Genomic DNA, 20,350 nt, shown 5'->3' with positions numbered 1-20,350 from the left:
CCTCTACATTTATTTGTTTATTATTTATTACTTTTATATACTGCCCCATAGCTGAAGCTCTCTGGGCAGTTTACAGCAATTAAAAAAATTAAAAACAAATATACAAATTTTAAAACACAAAAAACAATTTAAAAACACAATTTGAAAAATTTTAAAACACATGCTAAAATGCCTGGGAGAAGAGGAACATGCCAAATAAATAAAGGTTTCTCAGAGAGAAACCCACCAAATAAGCAGAGGAAGAGGTAGCTAACCTTGGTATCCATAGCTAAAGATTAAACTGCCTCTTTTATATGAAAAGAGGGAAGGGCCATAGCTCAGGAGTATGACATCTAATTTGCAGGCGGAAGGTCCTAGTTTCAATCCCTGACATCTCCAGGTCAGTCTCGTAATTTCCCCTGCCCGAAATCCTGGAGAGCCACTGCTGGTTATGGTAGCAGACAATAAGTAGCTAGATGGACCAGTGTTCTGACCAGGTATAAGGCAGCTTTCTATGCAAAATGCCAACATCATGACCAATCAGAATGTCGCAAACTATTGAGCAAGCTTTTGAGTCCATCAGAACGCTTCATTGGGCTGGGCATTAAGCAAAGCTAGGGGTGGGGGTGGGGGGGAAAAGCTGGTTTGGTATTGAATTCATAACGTCTACATTGATCAAAAATTCATTTTTGCTGTGTACTCTTAGAAGTGCGGTGGCTATAGATGAAGTGCACCTGCACTTCAGAATTTACTACTACACTACTGTTCTCCCAACATGACTCGGCCCATATGACCCAGACCACCAACATGAGTAGCTATTGGCAAGTTAGCACACTTCAGCAGTGCCTGTAACAGCTCTGTGAGGAATTTGACATTCACATGGTAGCCCCTTCCTGAGATCAAAATCTTCTCCAAATGATCAGTTTTGAGGGTTAGAATAGTGGAAAACACAATGGAATCTGTCCGTGTAGGAGAAGAGTTTCCTTGGCTGAGGTGCTGCTGACATTAACTGAAGTCATTAGCTGAAATCTCTAGAAAGGGTGGAATGGTAGCAAGGGATCCTGTATGTTTATTTATTTAGTTGGAGCTCTGGCTTTGCACACACACGCACATGCACACACACCCCCTGGAACAATTCCTGCCAACAGCCATCCTCTCAGCATTTCAAAGTCCCCGTGCAAACTTTCAGTCTCCCAGACAGCCTTATCAAAGTTGTTCAGGCAGTTGCCTGACTTCACCTCTGCAGGCCCAGAGATTAGCCTCTTTTTGCAGCTTTTTCTTTTTCTTTTTGGAACGGATAAGCACCTTACCCAACAGTTTTATGCTCTTCCTCACAGTACATCTCTTGGAGACAAAAGCTCTGCATGTACATACGAGGCCCTTAACAGTGGAGGAAATATTCCAAATTTTTCTTCCCTCCCCCATTCTGTCAGCTAAGGAAGCAATAACACTAAACCAACATTTCCCAGTCTGTTGTTGGACTGCAACTCCCATTAACCGACTGTAGGCCATGCTGGCTGGGGCTGATGCCAGTCGGAATTTGGGACCGTCCATTTCAATTTCTCACGTGCCCAGTGTTCCGTTCTCCACTTTCCCACATCAGTTTGCAATGGGGAAAAAAAGCCTTTGTGAAAATTCATTAGAATTTTCATGCAAACCTCTGCTAATATACACATTTTGTATGCAATTTTGCCAATATACACTTTTTTGCAAAGCAATGTTCCCTGATATAATTAATGCATTTTTATGTTATTTGTATGCATCTATATGCACATTTTACTCTTGAAAATGCATTTCGTACACATTACTTGGCTACAGAACTGCATTGCAAAATTTAGAGAACTGTAAATTTGGAAGGGTGCCTGTGTTTCGCTCCGCATATTATTTCAGAAAGTGCAAATTAGGTCAGTTAGCCTTTAAATGCAAACTGAATTGATTTACTACACCATCCTCAATTGGAGTCCAAACTATCTGGTGGGCACCAGGTTGGGAAGGCGTGCTATAGCATCTTTTGGGCTACAACTCCAGCCCATAACTTCCTTTGTTAACAGTCTGTTTTTTTCTTTTCATTTTTGTAGCCATGCTTAGATGTGAGCTGCTGCTCCCTGAAGTGAAATTTCCCCTCTTAGCCACCCATGTGCCGACAGCTGATACTCGCTCACTGCAGGCTCAAGTGTCTCATGAATTATCAAATGAAGGACAGTAATTTTAAACCTGCACTTGATGATGACATACGGAGTATGGAGATGCAAATGGACTGGGAGAGCTTGTCAGCAGCAGAACATCAAGGACTAAAATAGAACGTCTCTTTCTATTATGCATTCCTCCAACATTCCTCTTCCAGACGGGCTTTCTGTTTTGGCACAAGGCTCAGGCTGCTGCTGCTGCTGCACAATCTGCTACAAGAGAATTTCCTGATGCTCTCAAAAAAAGATGGTGCATCTTTGGCGCAAACCGTGACCGGCGCATCTGCAGAGGGGGTGTCGCCACCTCAGCCTCTGTGCTTGAATATGGATGAGAGAGAGCCACATAAAAACAATCTCGAGTGCCAATCACCAAATGAAAGCTGCTCCTGCCACCTGTAAACCAAACACTAATTCTGACTCTGCACAGCCATTCTGATAATAAAAATTAAAAATACTTGCACCCCCTCCACAGTAGTCGTGTGATACAAAGCATTTTGGAGGCTCTCAGCTGGGCAGTATTCTTTTAAAAATCACAGAGCTACTTCCAGAACTGCAAGGCGATCATGTTGTTTGGTCAGAACCTGGACCCTTGAGCTGGCGAGAAGGAAACTGGCTTCCATGATCCCTGCCAACCTCCACCTCTCCTACCAAGCTTTCCCAATAACTAGTGCCGGCCCTGGAAACAATCTGTGCCACCTAGATTCTTGTGCAAGAAAAGCCAGACTTTGTTTAAACAATCACACTCTGTACTTCCACCCACAGACTAATGGTGCTTAACGCTGGCAAATGCAGAAGAAGCAGTTATGTAACTGGCATTCTGCAAGCACAGGAGCTGCTCGAAAGAATTTTGAGACAAGAAACAAGGAAGGAAAACAAATCTTGCTCTTACAATAGGCACTCCATTAACATTATTCAACTCTCTCCAACTTCTGCTTGGGTGGAGATGATTCTTGTTTTTTGTTTTTCTATTTTTAAACTCTGGGATGATGATGTTCTGACATTAAACAGCAATTCTCAGCCTCAACAAACTGGATTCAAATATGAGTCATATTGTCAAGTTACATCTAACTTGGCATGTTTAGAACAAAACTGGGGTTGCATCAGTTCTGGATGCTCGGGAAACCTGTCTGTCCCTTTCAGCTGCACTGGTCTTCAAATATGTTGCTTAAAGTAAGGAAACATCACCTGTGGGTATTTCATCAGGAAATGAGAAACTCTTTTCCCACCCCTAGGCACCTCTTTTCTTGCACTGTTAGACAGCCTCCAACTTTCTTTTCCTGTCATAACAAGTGGAAATTGTGTGATGACCTTTACTTAGTGAGCAATCCTGGTCTCCCCTTGCAACTCAGCAGAATTTTACAGAGCAATGCGTCCACAGCCACATCTGCAGGTCTGCTGTGCATGACATCCAGGGTGGAAGGGGGAGGCAGACAGATTGCTGTCCCAGCCTGGAGTTGGATCGAACCCATGCAATTTCAGACAATTCATACAGTGCACCATGAACTTACGGAATTCTCTACCACACGATGTGGTGATACCCACTAGCTTAGATTACTTTTTTTTAAAGCGTTTAGGCCAGCCTTCCCCAACCTGGTGTCCTCCAAATGTTTTGGACTACAACTTCCAATAGCCCCAGGCAACATGGCCAACAGACAGAGATGATGGGAGTTGTAGCTCAACAACATCCAGAGGACACCAGGCTGGGGAAGGCTAATTCAGATCAGTAAAATATATGATTTATGTATCAAGAGTTGTTAGCCATGGTAATAGGCTAGGTGATTTTTACATCTGAGAGTAAGAAAATATTCTACATAAGGCAGTAAGCTCCTCCTGTAATGTTATCAGTGAGTATCTGTACCTAACCAGTGAAAGAAATTAGAAATGAGAGAGAGCATCATAACATCAGCCTCAAAGCCAGGCATATACCACAGATTCAAAGTTAAAGGTTGGTTTTACTCAACTGTTTTGAAAATCAGATGCAGACAGTGATGAATGTGCCACAGTTAAAAGGCCTGCAGCAGATCCACATTCATAAATTTATATAGCCATGTGATTTTAAAATGCAGTGGTATTTTGCAATGAGTTGCCCACCTTTTGTCTCTCAGATCATAGTATCTCTCTACAAATGACCGCAACATTGAACGCTGTGCTTGCATGTGTGAAAATCAGATCCATCACCGAACAAACAGCTCTCACCTCATATTTCATGTAAAGCGCAGTCCTTTTCAATGAAAGCAGCCCAGCACATTCAGCTGCAAGAGTCAACTGTTGAACAGTTGAGTGAAGAGAGCTCAATTAAGAGAGATGGATGTATGAAATGGTCTACATAACACTTATTTGCATGGTTCCCAACACTACTACTGGTTTTATTGGGTAATGTCTATTGTAACGAACAGGCAAAGAACAAAAGGTATCCCAATTAGAATTTTAGATATTGTTTCCTGGTATTTTCAAGGGGTGACACAGGCCATTTTGCAAGTATTTCTATGCAACTGGAATTATTTTGGAGGTCCACCTGTGTGCAACGTAATCTAATATCTTGACTCTGCTTATGGTTAATAATAAACCAAAACCAAGTTCTGTGAGGAAAAGCTGAAGGAGTTGGGTCAGCCTTAGCCTATTGAAGAGATGATAGAAGCTATTTGACAAAGGAACAGACTTTCTCAGAAGGTGGTGGACTCTCCTTGGTTAGGTTTTTAAACAGAGGCAAGATGACTATCTTTTAGAGATTTTGTAGCAGCAGATTTCCTGCATTAGCTGGGAGTTGAACTAGATAACCTTTGATGACCTTCCAACCCACATGATTAATTCATTCTAAATGCTGCAGGGAGGGAGTTCCATCCACATCAAAAATGATCATAGCGTAATTCGTAATGCAGCAGCAGGATTGCTTAGGTTTTCTAGGGCATATTACGCTAGTCTTATATCAATTGCATTGATTTTTGGCTTGGTTCTGGATCCAAATTAAAGTACTGGTACTTACCCAGAAAGCCCTAAATCAGGGGTTCCCAAGCTTTCTGCCCTCAGGGCCCATTTGAGGTTGCCAAAACACACTGAGGCCTACCAGGGCAGAGTTAGTCACAAACTGGCAATTAGGATAGAATCCAATCCTTCTGGGTTAGCTGAAGGTGATTAGTAGTCAAATGAAGAACTGTGTCGTTTGTTAGACTTTCATATCTGACGTAGTTTCCTATTCACTAACAGGCAAAAAACCCTTGTGATTTAAGAACGTACCTATAGCCAACAGATATTTCTATCAAACTTGAAAAAGCAGCAAAATTCGGCAGCTATAGTGAATGCACCAGGGGAGCAGGAGACCTGACCTCCTCTCTGAGATATTGTACTGCCCTACAAATTGGTCAAAATGCAAACACAATTTGGGTTGGTCTTTCACAGTCCAATCCATTTTCTGTGCAGCTTGGAAAAAAATTGGTAACATGCTTCTTAAAGTTTGATTGAAATATCTGTTGGCTATAGGTACGTTGTTAAACCTCAAGGGTTTTTTTTACCTGTTAGTGAATTTCTGTTTTTTAATCCAGGAGGTAAGAAATAGGATCCTGTGCAAGTTTGCTGAGAATGGATTGTTTATTTGCATGCTTACTGAGTTCAGTGGGATTTACTCCCGTGCAATCATGCTTAGAATAGGTAAAACTGACTATAGGGGAGGAGAAGGGGGAAGGGGAGAAGAGAGCGGAGGGGAAGGAGGGGATCGGAGGGGGAGGGGTGGGAGGGGCAAAGGAGGGGGAGGGAAGGGGCAAGAGGGAGCAGATAGGGAGGAGGAGGAGGGGAGTGCAGGTTTGATCATTTGCATGAGTTTTGATTTCAAAAGGATTTACTCCCATGCAATCATGCTTAGGACAGGTGACACTGACCTGGGGGAGGGGCAGGGAAGGGGGAGGAGGAGGGAAGGGGAGGAGGAGGGAGGGGGAGAGGAGAGGAAGGGTAGAGGTAGGAAGGGGGCGGCGGAGGGGAGGATTGGGTGGGTGGGCACTGGGGAGAGGGGAAGCCCCTTTCCAAAAGGAAAACACTGTGAATAGTATCATTGTTTTTCAGGGCTTCCCCCACCTTATTCTACAACAGGTACATGTAGTCTCCCACCCAAATGTAAACCAAAGCCATCACTGGCCACATCCACACCAGACCTTTATTTCTCTTTAGACAGTCATGTCTTCCTCCAAAGAATCCTGGGAAGTGTAGTTTGTGAAGGGTGCTAAGAGTTGCTAGGAGAGGCCCCTTTCACTTCACAGAGATACAATCACTCAAAGAGGGGCTGACTGTTCAACTGGCCACTGGAGCTCTGCCAGGGGAATAGGAGTCTCCTATCAACTCTCAGCACCCTGTACAAACTACACTTCCCAGGATTCTTTGGGGGAAGCCATGACTGTCTAAAGTGAAATAAATGTCTGGCGTGCGTGGAACCACCTGATGAGCCAAGCCAAACAGCTGCAAGTTTGGCTTTTAGAACACTGAAGGTTCTTACTGAGCATGCCTGACACTATAATAGACTTCAATATTAAATTTCTTAAATTAATTAAAAACAGCCAAGCATTTTTTAAACGTTTAAACTGCAGAAGATGAAGGTGAGCATATGGAGCAAGGTCAGTAATAGGATTACAGGTATTCTGTGAACATGGCTTTTAATTAATTTCAACAAATTATGATACAACTAACAGAAAAAAGTCCAACAGGGGTCCGGATTTCCGCCCTCATTTTACACTTTGAATTCTCAATTCTCTCTGAGTGTTTTGTCTATAGCCATAAAAACTTAGAGGGTTGTTAAGCACGCATTTCTGAGTTTAGGACTATACGTTTTGTGAGATTTTTGTTTTAAATGAGCTTATGGGAAGCAGCAGAATGGCATGGGGGGTATTTTCAATTTAACATTGCGGAATGCAAAAAATCCATGGTGGCTATAGTATACAGCCACTTTGTATAATAAACTGTATTTATGAATTGTTGGCTATGTGATTTTTTAAAATGAGCTTTTATGATTTGAATGTTTGTTAACTTTTAGATTATTATACAGTGCTTTGAATACTATGGTAAGAATACATTTTTTCAAAAATATATTTTATGATTTTTCAGTAGAAGGGGTAGATTATGTGGAAGAGAAAAAACCTACTTAAAGGCATTAGAGAAAACTCAGCAAAGTACTTGAATAGGACCATAGTACAGCTTTGTTGAAAAATAGTTATTGCTAAAAAAAGAAAGTGTATTTAGAGGGGAGGGAATCACCTTCAGCCCCACCTGCTTATAGAAACAATAGGCCACCTACCAAATAGTTCATTCTGCTCTTGTCCCACCCTTGGAAAGCCAACATTTGCTGTTCTGGAGACAGTAATACTATTAGAATTACTGTGGTCAAGAAAGGACACCTAGACAAAGGTGGAGAGGAGGAAGGGTCCCATTTTGCCAGGGACTGAAGCTGCAAAGATGCACTCATCCAGAGGCCCCATGATCCATATGTTCAGAAAGAGACGGCATACTTCCAAGCGTCCACCTCTTTACCCCTTAAAAACAGCACAGAGAGTGAACTAAGGCACAATTAACCTGGCTAGCTATCTGAAGAGAAGAAGCTACTGCAGCCCTGGAGATGGAGAGAACAGCAACAATTTCACTCCTCCATGGCTAGGCAGGGCTAGCTCAGGCCCAATGAAGCTGTGCACGTGTGAGAATGTGCAGGAGCAATTGTGCAAGAGTAAACAACTCTGTGCAGGTACACTAGAGTGGAACCATGTGGTGGAGAGCACTGTGCTAGCAATTGCTGGTTTGCAAGATAATGGGGCTAGGAATTACAGGGTAGGGAGGAAACCCATAATGAGTCAAGATATTCATGTGGAATTCATCCTTGACTTTTTAAAGATGTCCACCTAATACTTCAACATTTAATGCTGGGTAGTCGTCCAGTTGTCTCAGTTCCAACAGAAATGTTTTGATTAGGGGCAGCAGTACTACTGGCAGAAAGGATGGTTCTCGGTCTGGGACTCGACTCATTCCAACAGTCCAAATCTGGCTCACATCAACTGGCTAATCCAGCAATAAAGACAAATGGCACACAGAAAAACTGAGACAGTTGACATATATGGACAAATCTGGTCTGTGCCTGTGGAATGCTTTTCCTATCTCCACTTCATGTGATTTTTGGTCTGATGCTTGCTTTGTAGGAGGGGCAAAAATGGAAAGTGTTGAACTTAATATGTGCCATAGGAAAATCCTTGCCACAGCCTATGGGCCAATTTGTGCAAATCAGCAAATCCACCCCAGGCTGAAAAAATGAGACACGGAGTTGCAGGTTTGAATGCTTCCATCCAGTATTATAAAAACATTAGTGTATGTGGAAAACTGGTACATCAGGAGTTGACTGTAAACTGTTCATAGGAAAATCTGTCAACAGATGCAATGTTTTAATGTGAAAACGGCCAAATCTTTTATTGTGAAAGCACTAAGCATCAAGGAGAGTGTTAATAAAGCCAAGCAAGCATCAAAGAAGATAACTAAGGAAAACTTTGGAAAAGGCAATGCCTCAGAGCAAGGCACCTATGTGAAGGTGCAATCTCATTATCAGCATCAGTTTATCAAATAGCAGAGTTTTCTAACATTGATTACCAGGACATAGCCATTGTGGGTGGGAGCACCTTGTTGATTAGAGGTCTTCTTCTGCTCATTAACACACATCACATGGTCCACATTTTCACTTGCAAGTTCTCTTTGATATTTCCTGATTTCATTGATTGTGAAAAGAAGTATGTTCTAGGCTCCTACATATTACACAGTAAAAGGCCAAGCCAATGCTCTATTAGACTAGACACATAATGCATAAGGAGGATTCCAATCTTCTGTGAATGGACTTCCACTCATACATCCGGTCTTCACCTTCCCCTCCTCCTCCTACACCCTCCCAAAATCTGTTCTAGAGGGTCCCGCAACCCCCTGGAGCAAGTTTTGAGGCCATGCAAGAGGGAGAAGGGGGCATTGTTGCACTGAGTGAGTCAAAGGCCACTCTGCTCATGCACAGACAGTATTGGACACAAATAGAATTTACCTTTCTTTAGAATTTAGCTCTTTAAAATGAAAAAATATTTCTGGCCTTGGAAAATTGTATGAGACTTAAATGTACTCTGAAAACACGCTAAAAAACAACAACATTGAGGCCAAACTTATCCCCAAAACTGACACAGCAAGAGATCCCACTTGGGACAAGTTTTGCAAATTCTCAGCAGGCCCACTCACAGCTGAACTATACAGTTCCAATATGGAGAGTTAAAAGACTTACTTTTAAGTGTCAACCCTCAGCCTGGCTCCTAGTGAAAAGAAAAACCAGGAACTCAATAGAGAAAAAACAACAAATGTCCTGCTCCGCAACAGAGACCAAGAAATGAGGCTAAGTAGAAGCTGCCAACAGTCGAAGCTGCCAATGCCTGCCTGCAAGAAGGGGGCATTCCAGTGTTTGGTATCTTAAAGCAGGGCAGGGTGTGACATCCCACACACCTGCTGATTGCTGGGACCTATCAGGGGCTTTGAATTAGTTTATTCAAGCTCCTCAGAAGGCTCCAATGTTTGCAGGGCAGATTAATGGATTCTGCCCAAAAGGCCCCCAACCAGAAGCTGCAAAGACTCCAGCAACATGGGCTACAGTTGCTTCCTGATGTGTTCGTCCAACACCACTCTCCTCCAAGGAAATCCTGCTCTGAGGCAGTTTCAACTTGTTCTGCTTCTACTGTTTGTGGCCAAGTATAACACCCGGAATACACTAGGATAGGTTCCTAAAAATAAAATTTTCTTGTATGAAGACGATGTGAAGGGAAAGTCTGTGTACCTTAACCAAGTGATAACGGCCAGCTCCTTTTAATAAAATGACTGGAAAGATCCAAGGTCCTTGGAAAGACAACATTATCACTTACAATGAACAAAAAGAATTTTATTGGTATATGTACACACAGGAATAACAGAGGTATTTGAATAATCAAATATGGAATGTTCACGAAAGTTAAAATAAATAATAAAGATACCCAGATGTGTCAGTGCTACCTCTAGCACCGCTAAAAGGCAATGCCCTCTTCTGAACAGCTCTGACTCTGATGGGGCCATCCCAACAGAATCTGTACAAGTTGCTACCACCAGAAAGTGGTCAATATTTCTGGAATACAAAGAGTCACTATAGTGCTTTCTACTGCTTTGCATTCTAAACATTTATTCACCGCTTTCATCCCTTATTTCTTTAATAATAACTATTAAGTTTTGAAGTCCAAAAACGTAACCCGTGTCTTGGCCCTCATGTACCACACTATCTTCTCCATAATACCTGCATGTTGTATGGGCAAAGTCTATCATTCGAACATCAACTGAGCTAGCAGTGGGTTTATAGGCATATGCGCCTGCCGATTCATCTGATGACTCCTCTGAAAGACCTTCAAGGTCTTCTGGATCAGAGTCCACGGCTATGTCTTGTAATTCCTTTCCATCATAAATGATGAGCAAAGAACTGGAGTAAAAGCGGTAAGACTCCTGTTTCTCCAAGACCGATTTTAATTCAGTCAGTTTCTTTAGAACAGGTTCAAAGAGTTCTCTTCGCAGGTATTTGCCATTATGAAAGAACTGGTAAAGTGCTTCTTTAAATCCTTGGACTGAAAGCTTCCTTCCATGGTATTTATTCATAAACATTAACTGGCCAGACTCTGGCTGATAAACCTGTGTAAAATACAAGGCAAGAAAAGGACTTGTTAGCAGTGAATGCAACAGTAACTGAATCAAAACTCTTAGTAATTAACTGGTTCAGAAGAGAAGGAAATATTTGCAAAACTGTTCTGATACAGCTGAAGGAATGGAGAGATGTGATATTCTAGCAACTGCCAATTCCTCAATACACATACATACATATATATTAATTGCAAAGCAAATTCTTCAGATCTATTATTATTGTTTTTCCATTTACAAAATGAGACTGAAGAACTTAAGCAGGATTAGAAACTTCTTTGGCCACCATTTCCAAAGTCAAGTTATAACATGCATAATGGCACTCAACACTCAGCCTGCAAACAATATCATGCCTATGCTTGTTAACTCTGTTTTGAAAAATACTGGCACGCAGAGTGGCTGCTTTCCATGTCTAGTGGCATACTCATGGAGAGAAAATGGTACTTTAAATAAAAAGACAATTGTGTGTTTCTACATCGCAGCTTGAAGCAACCAAATGAAATAATGAAAACATATTCTACCATCCCATTACAAATCATGTAATATGTGCTAAAAGGACAGTGAAGATTAATGAACCAGTCCACATAGATAAAACTGAAATGACTGCACCAGCTTGCCCCAAATGGAGAAAAATGAAAGTATCCTCCACATCTCTCTAACTGCAAGCAAGAATGCTGACTAAAACCATGATCTCTACAAGAACAAATGATGAACTGAGAAACACCTGGAGGAATATCCTGCTGCTTGAGATGTGCTGTGAATGGCAGGTTTATACCATCCAAGGAATATCTGCAAAGGAGGTTGTGCTATTAAAGGGAAAGGACAGACATGTTTCCTACTAAAAGTCACAAAGGAAAAGCTAGGTGGGATGGATGATGTCATTTAGTAGTACAGGACAGTGGAAAAGTGATACAACACAGAAGTTGTTTCATTCAAACAAAACGTGCAAGAAAGAATGTGAACAGGCAGATGGGATACAAGGAGCCCTGTCTATTTGAATGTCTCTATTATCCCATGTGTTTGCATCCCTCACTTACAGGGAATAAGTGAACAACAGCTAGACAGTAGAACATCTAACTGCCAACACCCATCAGCTCCACTGAAGCACAGCTCCTCCTACTCTGCCTTTGAACAGTGAAAATATCTGCAGTGGAAGGAGTAAAGTACACACAGCTAGGCAACTTCCCCAGCTGACAGTCCTCTTTTGAGAAATGTGATGGGATCAAAGTCAATGTGAACAGCCCCAATGATTCAGTGAGGGAAGCAGCCGCCCCAGTGTAATCTAACATTCACTTTTAAATGTAGGCACCTTAGGGATCTTTCCTGAGACAGAAATCAAATAATAATAATGTGTTGCCTTAGAATGAGAATCATGTTCTTTGTGAAAGGTATCTTCTTTTGGCTGCTTTTATGAAGTGCCCACACTACAAAGACTTAGGTTTCATGGAACTGTCTTATGTGGGGGATGAGAACGGTAATGATAGTAAGATTATTCCACCCTCAAGAGCAATCAAAATATATGTGAAATTCTCCTTCCCAGCTAAAATAATCACCTTCTCACTTTAACTAAAATGAGCTGGCATCTCCCTTTACAAAAGTGCCAGTCTTCTATTGTCACTGGAGCCACAAAATATTACTTTAAAAATCCAAATCAGCAAAGATGCAGCCTACCAGGTATCTTTAATGATACACAGGAGATCTGCATTCAGCTTAGCCTTGAAAGACTCCAGGAAAGAATCTGCAAAAGATTTTAAACATGGGAGGATAGAACAATATGCACTGCTAAACAGGATATTTGATTGCATGCTTCACTCCATGCACATGGAAACAAAGTCCCTATAATTATCTCCCACATTAGATTTCTTAATCAAATTAAGGACAGCCTAATAATTAAATAGCAAAATCCATGCATGGTGAGAGAAAGGCACAGCGGCTCACTTTTTCCGCTCTTGATAAGGAAGAGCATTTGCTCTGAAGTGACCCATCCACCTGATTACAGTGATACTGCCACGTTCTGGAGCTTTCTTCAGCAAGATGGTCAATAAAATGTAAAATATCTCAGCTAGAAAAGTATGAAGTGGGAAAGTTACAAAATTGTCTAAAATTAATAACACCACTGAATGGTTTTGTATTACAGAAAATGAGGATTGCATTTTGAAACTGTCTGAAATGTTTTAATTTAAAACATACATCCCCACCACACTTAATTTTACCATTCCAAGACAATTGTAATCAGTAGCTCATGTTTCTTTTAATTCAAAACAGTGCAATGCTTGCCTTAGGAGAAAGCCAGAATTTTCCTACTGCAAGAAAATGCAAGTAGGAATGGGTTTCACTCATAGACTGTAAGCAGAAACCATTCATTCCCAACATCTCATTCTGCCTCTGCTCTTTTTGAGACTCACCTGCATACCACACACCCGGACTCCTATAACCGCTGATGTACTCTGCTGACATTTCCGGATCTGATTAGCCTTCTTTTCTTCAGTTGCATCATCTCCATGCTGCCGGGTTCCCATCTTGAGATCTAACACACAAGGCACCTCATACCGTGAGGTTAGGTTTTCCAGTAAGATAAATTCTATTTAGTTAAGGAAAGCTCATATGAACTGTGACTGAAATTCCTCTTATATTTGAAGACAAAATAAGGGAATGCTCTAACCCAGCCTTTCCCAACCAGTGTGCCTCCAGATGTTGTTGGACCACAATTCCCATCTTTCCTGACCATTGGCAATGCTGGCTGAGGCTGATGGGAGTTGTAGTCCAACAACATCTGGAGGCACACTGGTTGGGAAAGGCTGCTCTAACCAATAATTAAAATTCCCAAAGTTGCCTGTATGATTAGAATTTGTACAACGTAATTTAACTATTAAGGGCTGGCATTTTAAACTTTGTTGGCCACCAACAGCATTTCATTTATTTATATGTTTGTTTACATACAGGGTACATACATTCAATAAAACATATTAAATGCCATATACCATAACTAGAACATAGAGATTACTATAGAACAAAAGAGGGAGCACAACCCAATCTAAAATTATTCATCTCCTCCCAGATGAACAATGAAGAGTCCAATGATGGTGCCAGATACAATGATGGTCCCTCCTCCAAAGGGAGGGAGTTCCATCATTGGTGAGCTACCACAGAGAAGGTCCTCAAACCTCAAAGGGTAGTGGTCCCACGGGCAAGGCCTCTCCTGCTGATTTTAACATTCAGGCAGGTCTATATAATAAAATACCTTGTTTTCCACAGAGCAAAATAAAACACTGTTCTTTGAGATGGAGGTTTAAGATAGAACCTGTGAATCAATCCATTTGGCTTCGGCAGTCTCCTGATCTTTCACATACCCCTGGTATAACCTTGAAAACTGTTCGACCAATCAAAAAATATTATGGATTAATCTCAATCCGATATTGATAAATTTAGCACTATTTTAGACCACTCAAATTATTTCACTACAAGGCTTGTTCGTGCAGAGAATTTGTGTATCTTCACTTAACATTTTTCAGCATTCTAAAGGCTTAATGCCCATCTGAAAAATCCATTAGCAGCTCTCATGCATAAGATTCATTTATGGAAGCATACAGTAAATAGGCTACTTGCAGACAAAATACAGCAAAACATAGTATTTGTGCCTCATTAGAGAACCATCACATTTAGACACATAGACTCCCTAGCTATTTGCCTCCTCGGCAATCACAGAATGTCAAGGCATCTACAACACACACCCTGTAGATCATTTTATCTATACGATTTAGGAGAGGAGGTAGTGTTTAAATTTAGGAAGTGTCCCCTTAATATACACATATAACATGTGTTAAGCATGAATTGAATCTATCAAGTATTTTACTGGAAATACAAAATAGAGAAAAAGAGACTGTAAACCTATGGCTTTGTCACTTAAGAAATCATTATTTTTCTCCACACAACTATTGAACAAGTAAGCTAGGTAACGCCTTGTACTAGTAAAAACAAAAGATACACTTGAACTTGTGAGCATGAGAAGTAGAGATTAAATCATCTGATGTTATTCAAAGAATATAATGCTGGTAGTTCCAACATAAAGAAAAACTTTCCTTCACCAGGTATATCCTCTAATTAAGGCATGAGGAGCCATTTGATGCACTAAGGTATATACTTGGTTTAAAGATATGTCTGCAGTTGTATCAGTCAGCACAGACCACCCCATAACAGAATGTATTGGTTTAGAGGTAGTCTATTATCTTGGACTGCCACATGACCAAGATGGTTCCTTATCTAATGCAGACACCAGCACTACAGTTAATAGCCTCCATCAACTACAGAGATTACACATCAACTGCGGACTACCATGAAGGCAATTGGTTTGCAGATTTACGCAGCACCAGCCTAAGAAATTTGTGACAGCCAATAGCAGAAAATAGTCCTTTATAGTCACTTTCATCAGCCATTGCTGAGAAACCCAAATTTGGACTAAAAGTCTTCCAGAGTGTGGGTGCTATGTCACATATGATGTTAACTGTCCAATTCCTACGATAATGCTGCACAAGACATATTTGCACAAAGGATACTATATTGATTCCGATGTTTTGCATTTTCCTTCATTCGCTTTAACTGCTGCTGGTGGCATTTCATACTCCAAGGATTATGATGTTTAAACTGCGAACTGACATTTCCTTTTTTCTCAACACTATAATATAGCACTTCAGATTTCTTCAGCAATTCAAATTCTTCCTCTAATTTATGACTGAAAAATAAAAAGCAAACATTATAGTAGCAGCCAAATGAACAATTTGAAAGTATGATTTGTGCTCTACTAGTCTTCACCCACGCATTGCTTACAGCTAGCCTTTTTCATGATGATTTTTGCAACTGACAAGTGATATCCACTTTTTTAATATATCCGAGCAATCTGTCCCATGGTCTCTCAGTGAAGCTGTCTGTCACTGTCATCCATGTTTTTAAAAGAGTACTGGCATCTGATGAGTGTGGACTCTAGTACTTATGCCACAATACATGTGTCTATCTTTGAGGCACCACAATATTTTTGGTTGTTTTTGTAGCAACAGGCTAAAGGCACAATGTTTTGGATATCCCTTCTGTTGCTGAAAACGCCAAACTACTTCTGAAAACAGGAACATGAAATAGATTGTAGAAGGCAGAAAAACTAGAATTCCTGAGCAACTTTTTCCAGTTTGAAAAGGGAAGAATGCTTTTTCTACATATCAAAACGTACACAATACAGTCCTCTCCAGTTATTCCAAACGAAGGCTGCAGTCCTATAAGAAAACCCCAATTAACTAATTATTTCCAAGTAAAAATGCTTAGGACTGCGCTGCATGTCATCTTGTAATCCATAAGACTTGAGTATACATAGTGGAATCATAATCTTAATCTTTGCTTTGTTTACTATTTTTTTTAGTTACCTTTTCATTTTTTCTTCTTTTCTGTGCTGTCGAACCCACTCCTTAGTTAACTTTTCATTTTCTAGCAATACAGTCTTTTTATTAGTCCATCGTAGCAATTTATTTTTGGGTTCACAGTCAGAATGATCAAGGCTTTCCAAGTCATCATGATCTCCATTTAACGGATATGCTATGAGACACAGGTTTCCGTCTTCATCTTCTTCAAAGCTTACAGATACCACACCTTGGGAGGAGAAATGGGAAATCCAGCTCAGCATCAAAGGAATGAGAAGCAAATGCAGCTTACAACACAACATAATTTTGCACTAAGAATATAGCAACTTTGGTTTTTCTCTTACCCCAGTCCTTAGTTTTTTATCTTGCCACAGGCCAAAACTCATCTGTCAACCTAACAAATTCAAAACATCTAGACAAAGTGACACCTCACAGAGAAGACAATTTATCATGAAGACAATACATTAATGATACAGGAGATTCTTCTCTTGTGAGCAGAATCACATAGGAATCAAATAATAACAGGAGACGTTTTCAATTATTGAAAATTTTTATTATTATTGTTACTTTAAAATCTGACTTATCTGTCCTAGAAGAGATGTAAAACATTGTATATTTACATCTTGCAGTGGTATGTGCCCTGCACAGAAACACCAAAAGCTTTAAGTTTTGCTTAACAGCAAAGCTAAAAGCATTTATGCAAACACAAGGCGGGTTTCAGGAGGGTTAATAGATTCCAGGGAAAAGGAAAGGCTTGCAAGAGCAGAGCAAAACAAGAAACATTACACATTACAACAGACAACTAATTCAAAGGCTTCCACTTAGAATCACCACGTTTCATTTTACAATTCTTATTTTTTCCCCTTGGGGGAATATATTTTATTGATTTCAGTTATGTAGCAGTCTTGCAAAAGAAATAACAAAATGAAATACAAAACAAATTTGACTGAGATACATCAAAACATGGTGAACTTTGAAAGCATTTTTGCCTCCTCATCTCAGAGTCTCTAGAGCACTGTGTTATATTTTGAGAGTCTTAGAGGAAAGTTCGGACAGGGATGCACCCCCCTGTGCCATAGGAATGTTACGGCAGAAGTTGTAACAACTGGCTGAATGGGCCTTTTTTTTCCTCAGTCCTCTCTCTTTATCCTGAAATCAATCAATCTGTACATTCTTGCTGCTCATCACTAGAGTTCTTGGCGAGAGACTGGCACTTCTGAGCAGGGAAGGCGGCTCTGGGACCTACAGTAGCAAGGGTGGGGAGTGCGAAAGCTCTGACTGACAGTCCTGTTGCCCACACAGGAAAGAGCTACAGGAAAGGGGGGGAAGCCACCTAGAAAATGGCCTTTGGCTTTATCCTGGAAAAAACAACAAAGACGGACCAAATGAGCCCCCCCCTTACCATTGAAACCCTCCCACACATCTTCAAAGAGAAAAACCACATATGCTAGTACAATTAATACATTCTGTCAAACATTTAATAAAGTACATTTTATCTGTTAATTCCAAAAGCTTGTAATGAGAAGTTTTCAAATGTTTCAGTAAGCGTGCACACCATACAGCAATACAACTAGGACATATCTTCCCTTAATCTTTCAGTTTGGGAAAAAATGATTGCTTTATTCAGTGTAGAAATATAATACAATATAAAAATTTAAAATTCGGATATCTTTAATTATATTCCAGGATGATCTTGTTAAAGCTAAACGTTTTGGTCAACTAACGAAATGCTAAGAACTGGAATATCTACTGCCACATACCATCTGAGACAGCCTCTTCAACAGTATTTCATCTTTTGCCTACCTAATGACCACAATTTTTTCCAGCTCCTTAAGGGCAAAAACAAGCTGAATAAGTTTAAACAGTAACTTTTAGCTTTCCCTGCTGTGCTGACCAAATTGTAAGAGGTAGAAAAGAATCCAAAGATCCACAATAAACTTCTGCAAAACAAGCAAATCTTATCCAGGTTTTTTTTTTAAAAAAAACAAAACAGTTTTTAAAAAGTGCACACACACACACAAATCAGAAAGCAGCAGCACATTATTACTGAAAACATTTACAAGCTGTTATCAATATACTTACCTCCCTGTGCCTAAGAGCGCTCTATAGGCTATCATCAGCAGAGTTGTTCTACTCTAATGCTGTTAGTCAGCCCAAAGACCCATTGGCAAGCATCTCCACCCTGCATCTCCACAGCATCGGACAACTTCAAAATACATGAAAAGAAACCCCCTAAAATCTCTTCAGCACAAGAGACTTTAGAGACAAAAGATCACATTTGGATTTACAAAAAGAATTAAAAGCCCAGCCCCCTTCTAAGGTTGGTAACATACCTTCATACTGAGGAGTGAATTTACGCATTTCTGCAGGAAGGGTCTCATAGAACTGGTGCTCTCTCTGGATAAGGGGTTTGCAGATGGTCTTGTCATTAAACCGGAGGACACAGGAGTGACCCCCAACTTGATGAACAAAAGGCTCTAGCAGGACACCTTTGGAATAGTGCTCCACTTCCATAGCTCCGAACGCCGGGCTCATCCTTGTAGCACATTAGACACACCAATGTGGCAGTTGTGAAGGCAGCTCACACTGAGATTTGTCCTCCAGAATATGTTTATTCCAGTTAGAAAGTCTATGAAAACAGAAGAAAATCCCTTTTGTTTAGAAACTGTCTGAAAAAGGATGACTGACAGATTCTTTATCACCAACAAGAGAAACAGGAGTGAAACTCTCAGCTCTGAAGCCGAAACTGAAAAGAGCCAGCAAGCTCCAAGCACTGAGACAAACAGGAGTGAGGTCACAGAAAAGTCTGCAAACCACGCCCATCACAGTCATAGCCAATTGGGATTAGCTCAGAGCTACTGGGCGTGCCTATTATGAAGGAACAGGGAGAATGTCAATGCAGAAAGTGGAACAGGGAGAAACACACTGTTTCTCTTAGCTGTTCAAATCTGCCAACCCTTGCAGCATTTATTATCAACATGATGGTCCACGGGGCAAAACTGTAGGTAAATAAAGCATTTTCACTCATTTATATCATATTACGATACCAATCTAGCCTTTTTAAAGCCTGCCATATAGAACACGTAAGTGACACTGTAAACCAGAGTTTCCATTAGATTCTTTCTTTCTTTTTCTTTCTTTCTTTCTTTTGTACACACTATTATCATTCATTTAAATTAAAAGCACTGGCCACAATCTAAAGTAGCCCTTGAAAAAAACCCCTAAACACCTCTTCGAACGCCCCAGAGGTAGTTGTCAATTTAGCTTCTTGAGTTTTTAAAGGATGATACCAGAAGATGAAGAAGATACAGTACATGTACAGCATTTTCCTCTCTTTTTTTATTATTTACTGAGTTTGTATTCCACACTTCAACCCGAGATTCTCAAGGCAGTAAATAACACTATATTAAAATATAAACTTCCATGTAAAAAACATAAAACCAATAATATAAAACAAATATTAAAAAAACAAAACATCAAACTAGATTTAAAAAGCTCTTGGATCATGCACCCAATCTCAACCTGCTCTTTGAAAAGAGTGGAAAGAACAGCTTTAGGCTTCTGTGGAAGCAGCTTCTGAAAAGCACTGACAAAAACTGATGTACAGACAATTGTGCACGCAATGGTCACAATAACAAATAACCACCATTTCCCTAATTTTTAAAGCTTATCAAAATCTATTATGCATATTTCAACAGAAATATGTATTATGTTTAACATTACTGGTTACATTCTTAACAAAAGTATATTTAAAATCGTACAGGAGGAAAATCTTAAACGCTTAGGCTGCAATCCAGTACATGTCTACTCAGAAGTAAACTCCATTGGGTTCAATGGGACTTGGTCCCAGGTAAGCGTGTACTGGATTGCAGCCTTAGTCTATATCTACAGAGGGTTTTCTAAGAGGACCAACGTTATCCAGAATTACAGTGGTCTTAAAGATTGTCCGATAGTACATTTAATAACTCAATGGTTTATGTGTAAGTCAAGTGATCATCTTGAGAAAGTAAAGCAGAGATGGCCTAAATCTTATTAACAGATTTGGATAATGGAGTTTGAGTCATGGCTTTCAAGATTTGTACCTAAAAA

At 40.3% G+C, this 20,350-nt stretch overlaps 1 protein-coding gene across 2 annotated transcripts in view; it reads right to left on the bottom strand.

Annotated features, from left to right (window-relative positions):
- Positions 1-10,062: 10,062 nt before the first annotated feature.
- IP6K2 (inositol hexakisphosphate kinase 2) overlaps positions 10,063-20,350 on the bottom strand; it is a 34,668-nt gene continuing 24,380 nt past the window's right edge. Inside the window, exons 2-6 of one of the 2 annotated variants that reach the window (XM_061618333.1) lie at positions 18,595-18,890; positions 16,268-16,490; positions 15,413-15,588; positions 13,265-13,440; positions 10,063-10,853 (exon numbers count right to left, since the gene is read on the bottom strand). In XM_061618333.1, coding sequence (XP_061474317.1) covers positions 10,356-10,853; positions 13,265-13,440; positions 15,413-15,588; positions 16,268-16,490; positions 18,595-18,796 — 1,275 coding nt within the window. In that variant the 5' untranslated portion in view covers positions 18,797-18,890 and the 3' untranslated portion in view covers positions 10,063-10,355. Of the gene's footprint in view, positions 10,854-13,264; positions 13,441-15,412; positions 15,589-16,267; positions 16,491-18,594; positions 19,023-20,350 lie in introns of those variants that run through there. The other variant, XM_061618334.1, reaches the window with a different exon arrangement.

This window comes from Rhineura floridana, chromosome 3 (genome assembly GCF_030035675.1).
Source record: "Rhineura floridana isolate rRhiFlo1 chromosome 3, rRhiFlo1.hap2, whole genome shotgun sequence".
Taxonomy (NCBI): Eukaryota; Metazoa; Chordata; class Lepidosauria; order Squamata; family Rhineuridae; genus Rhineura; species Rhineura floridana.
Note: the sequence above shows the minus strand (reverse complement) of the source record. Positions and strands in the feature narration are given on the sequence as shown.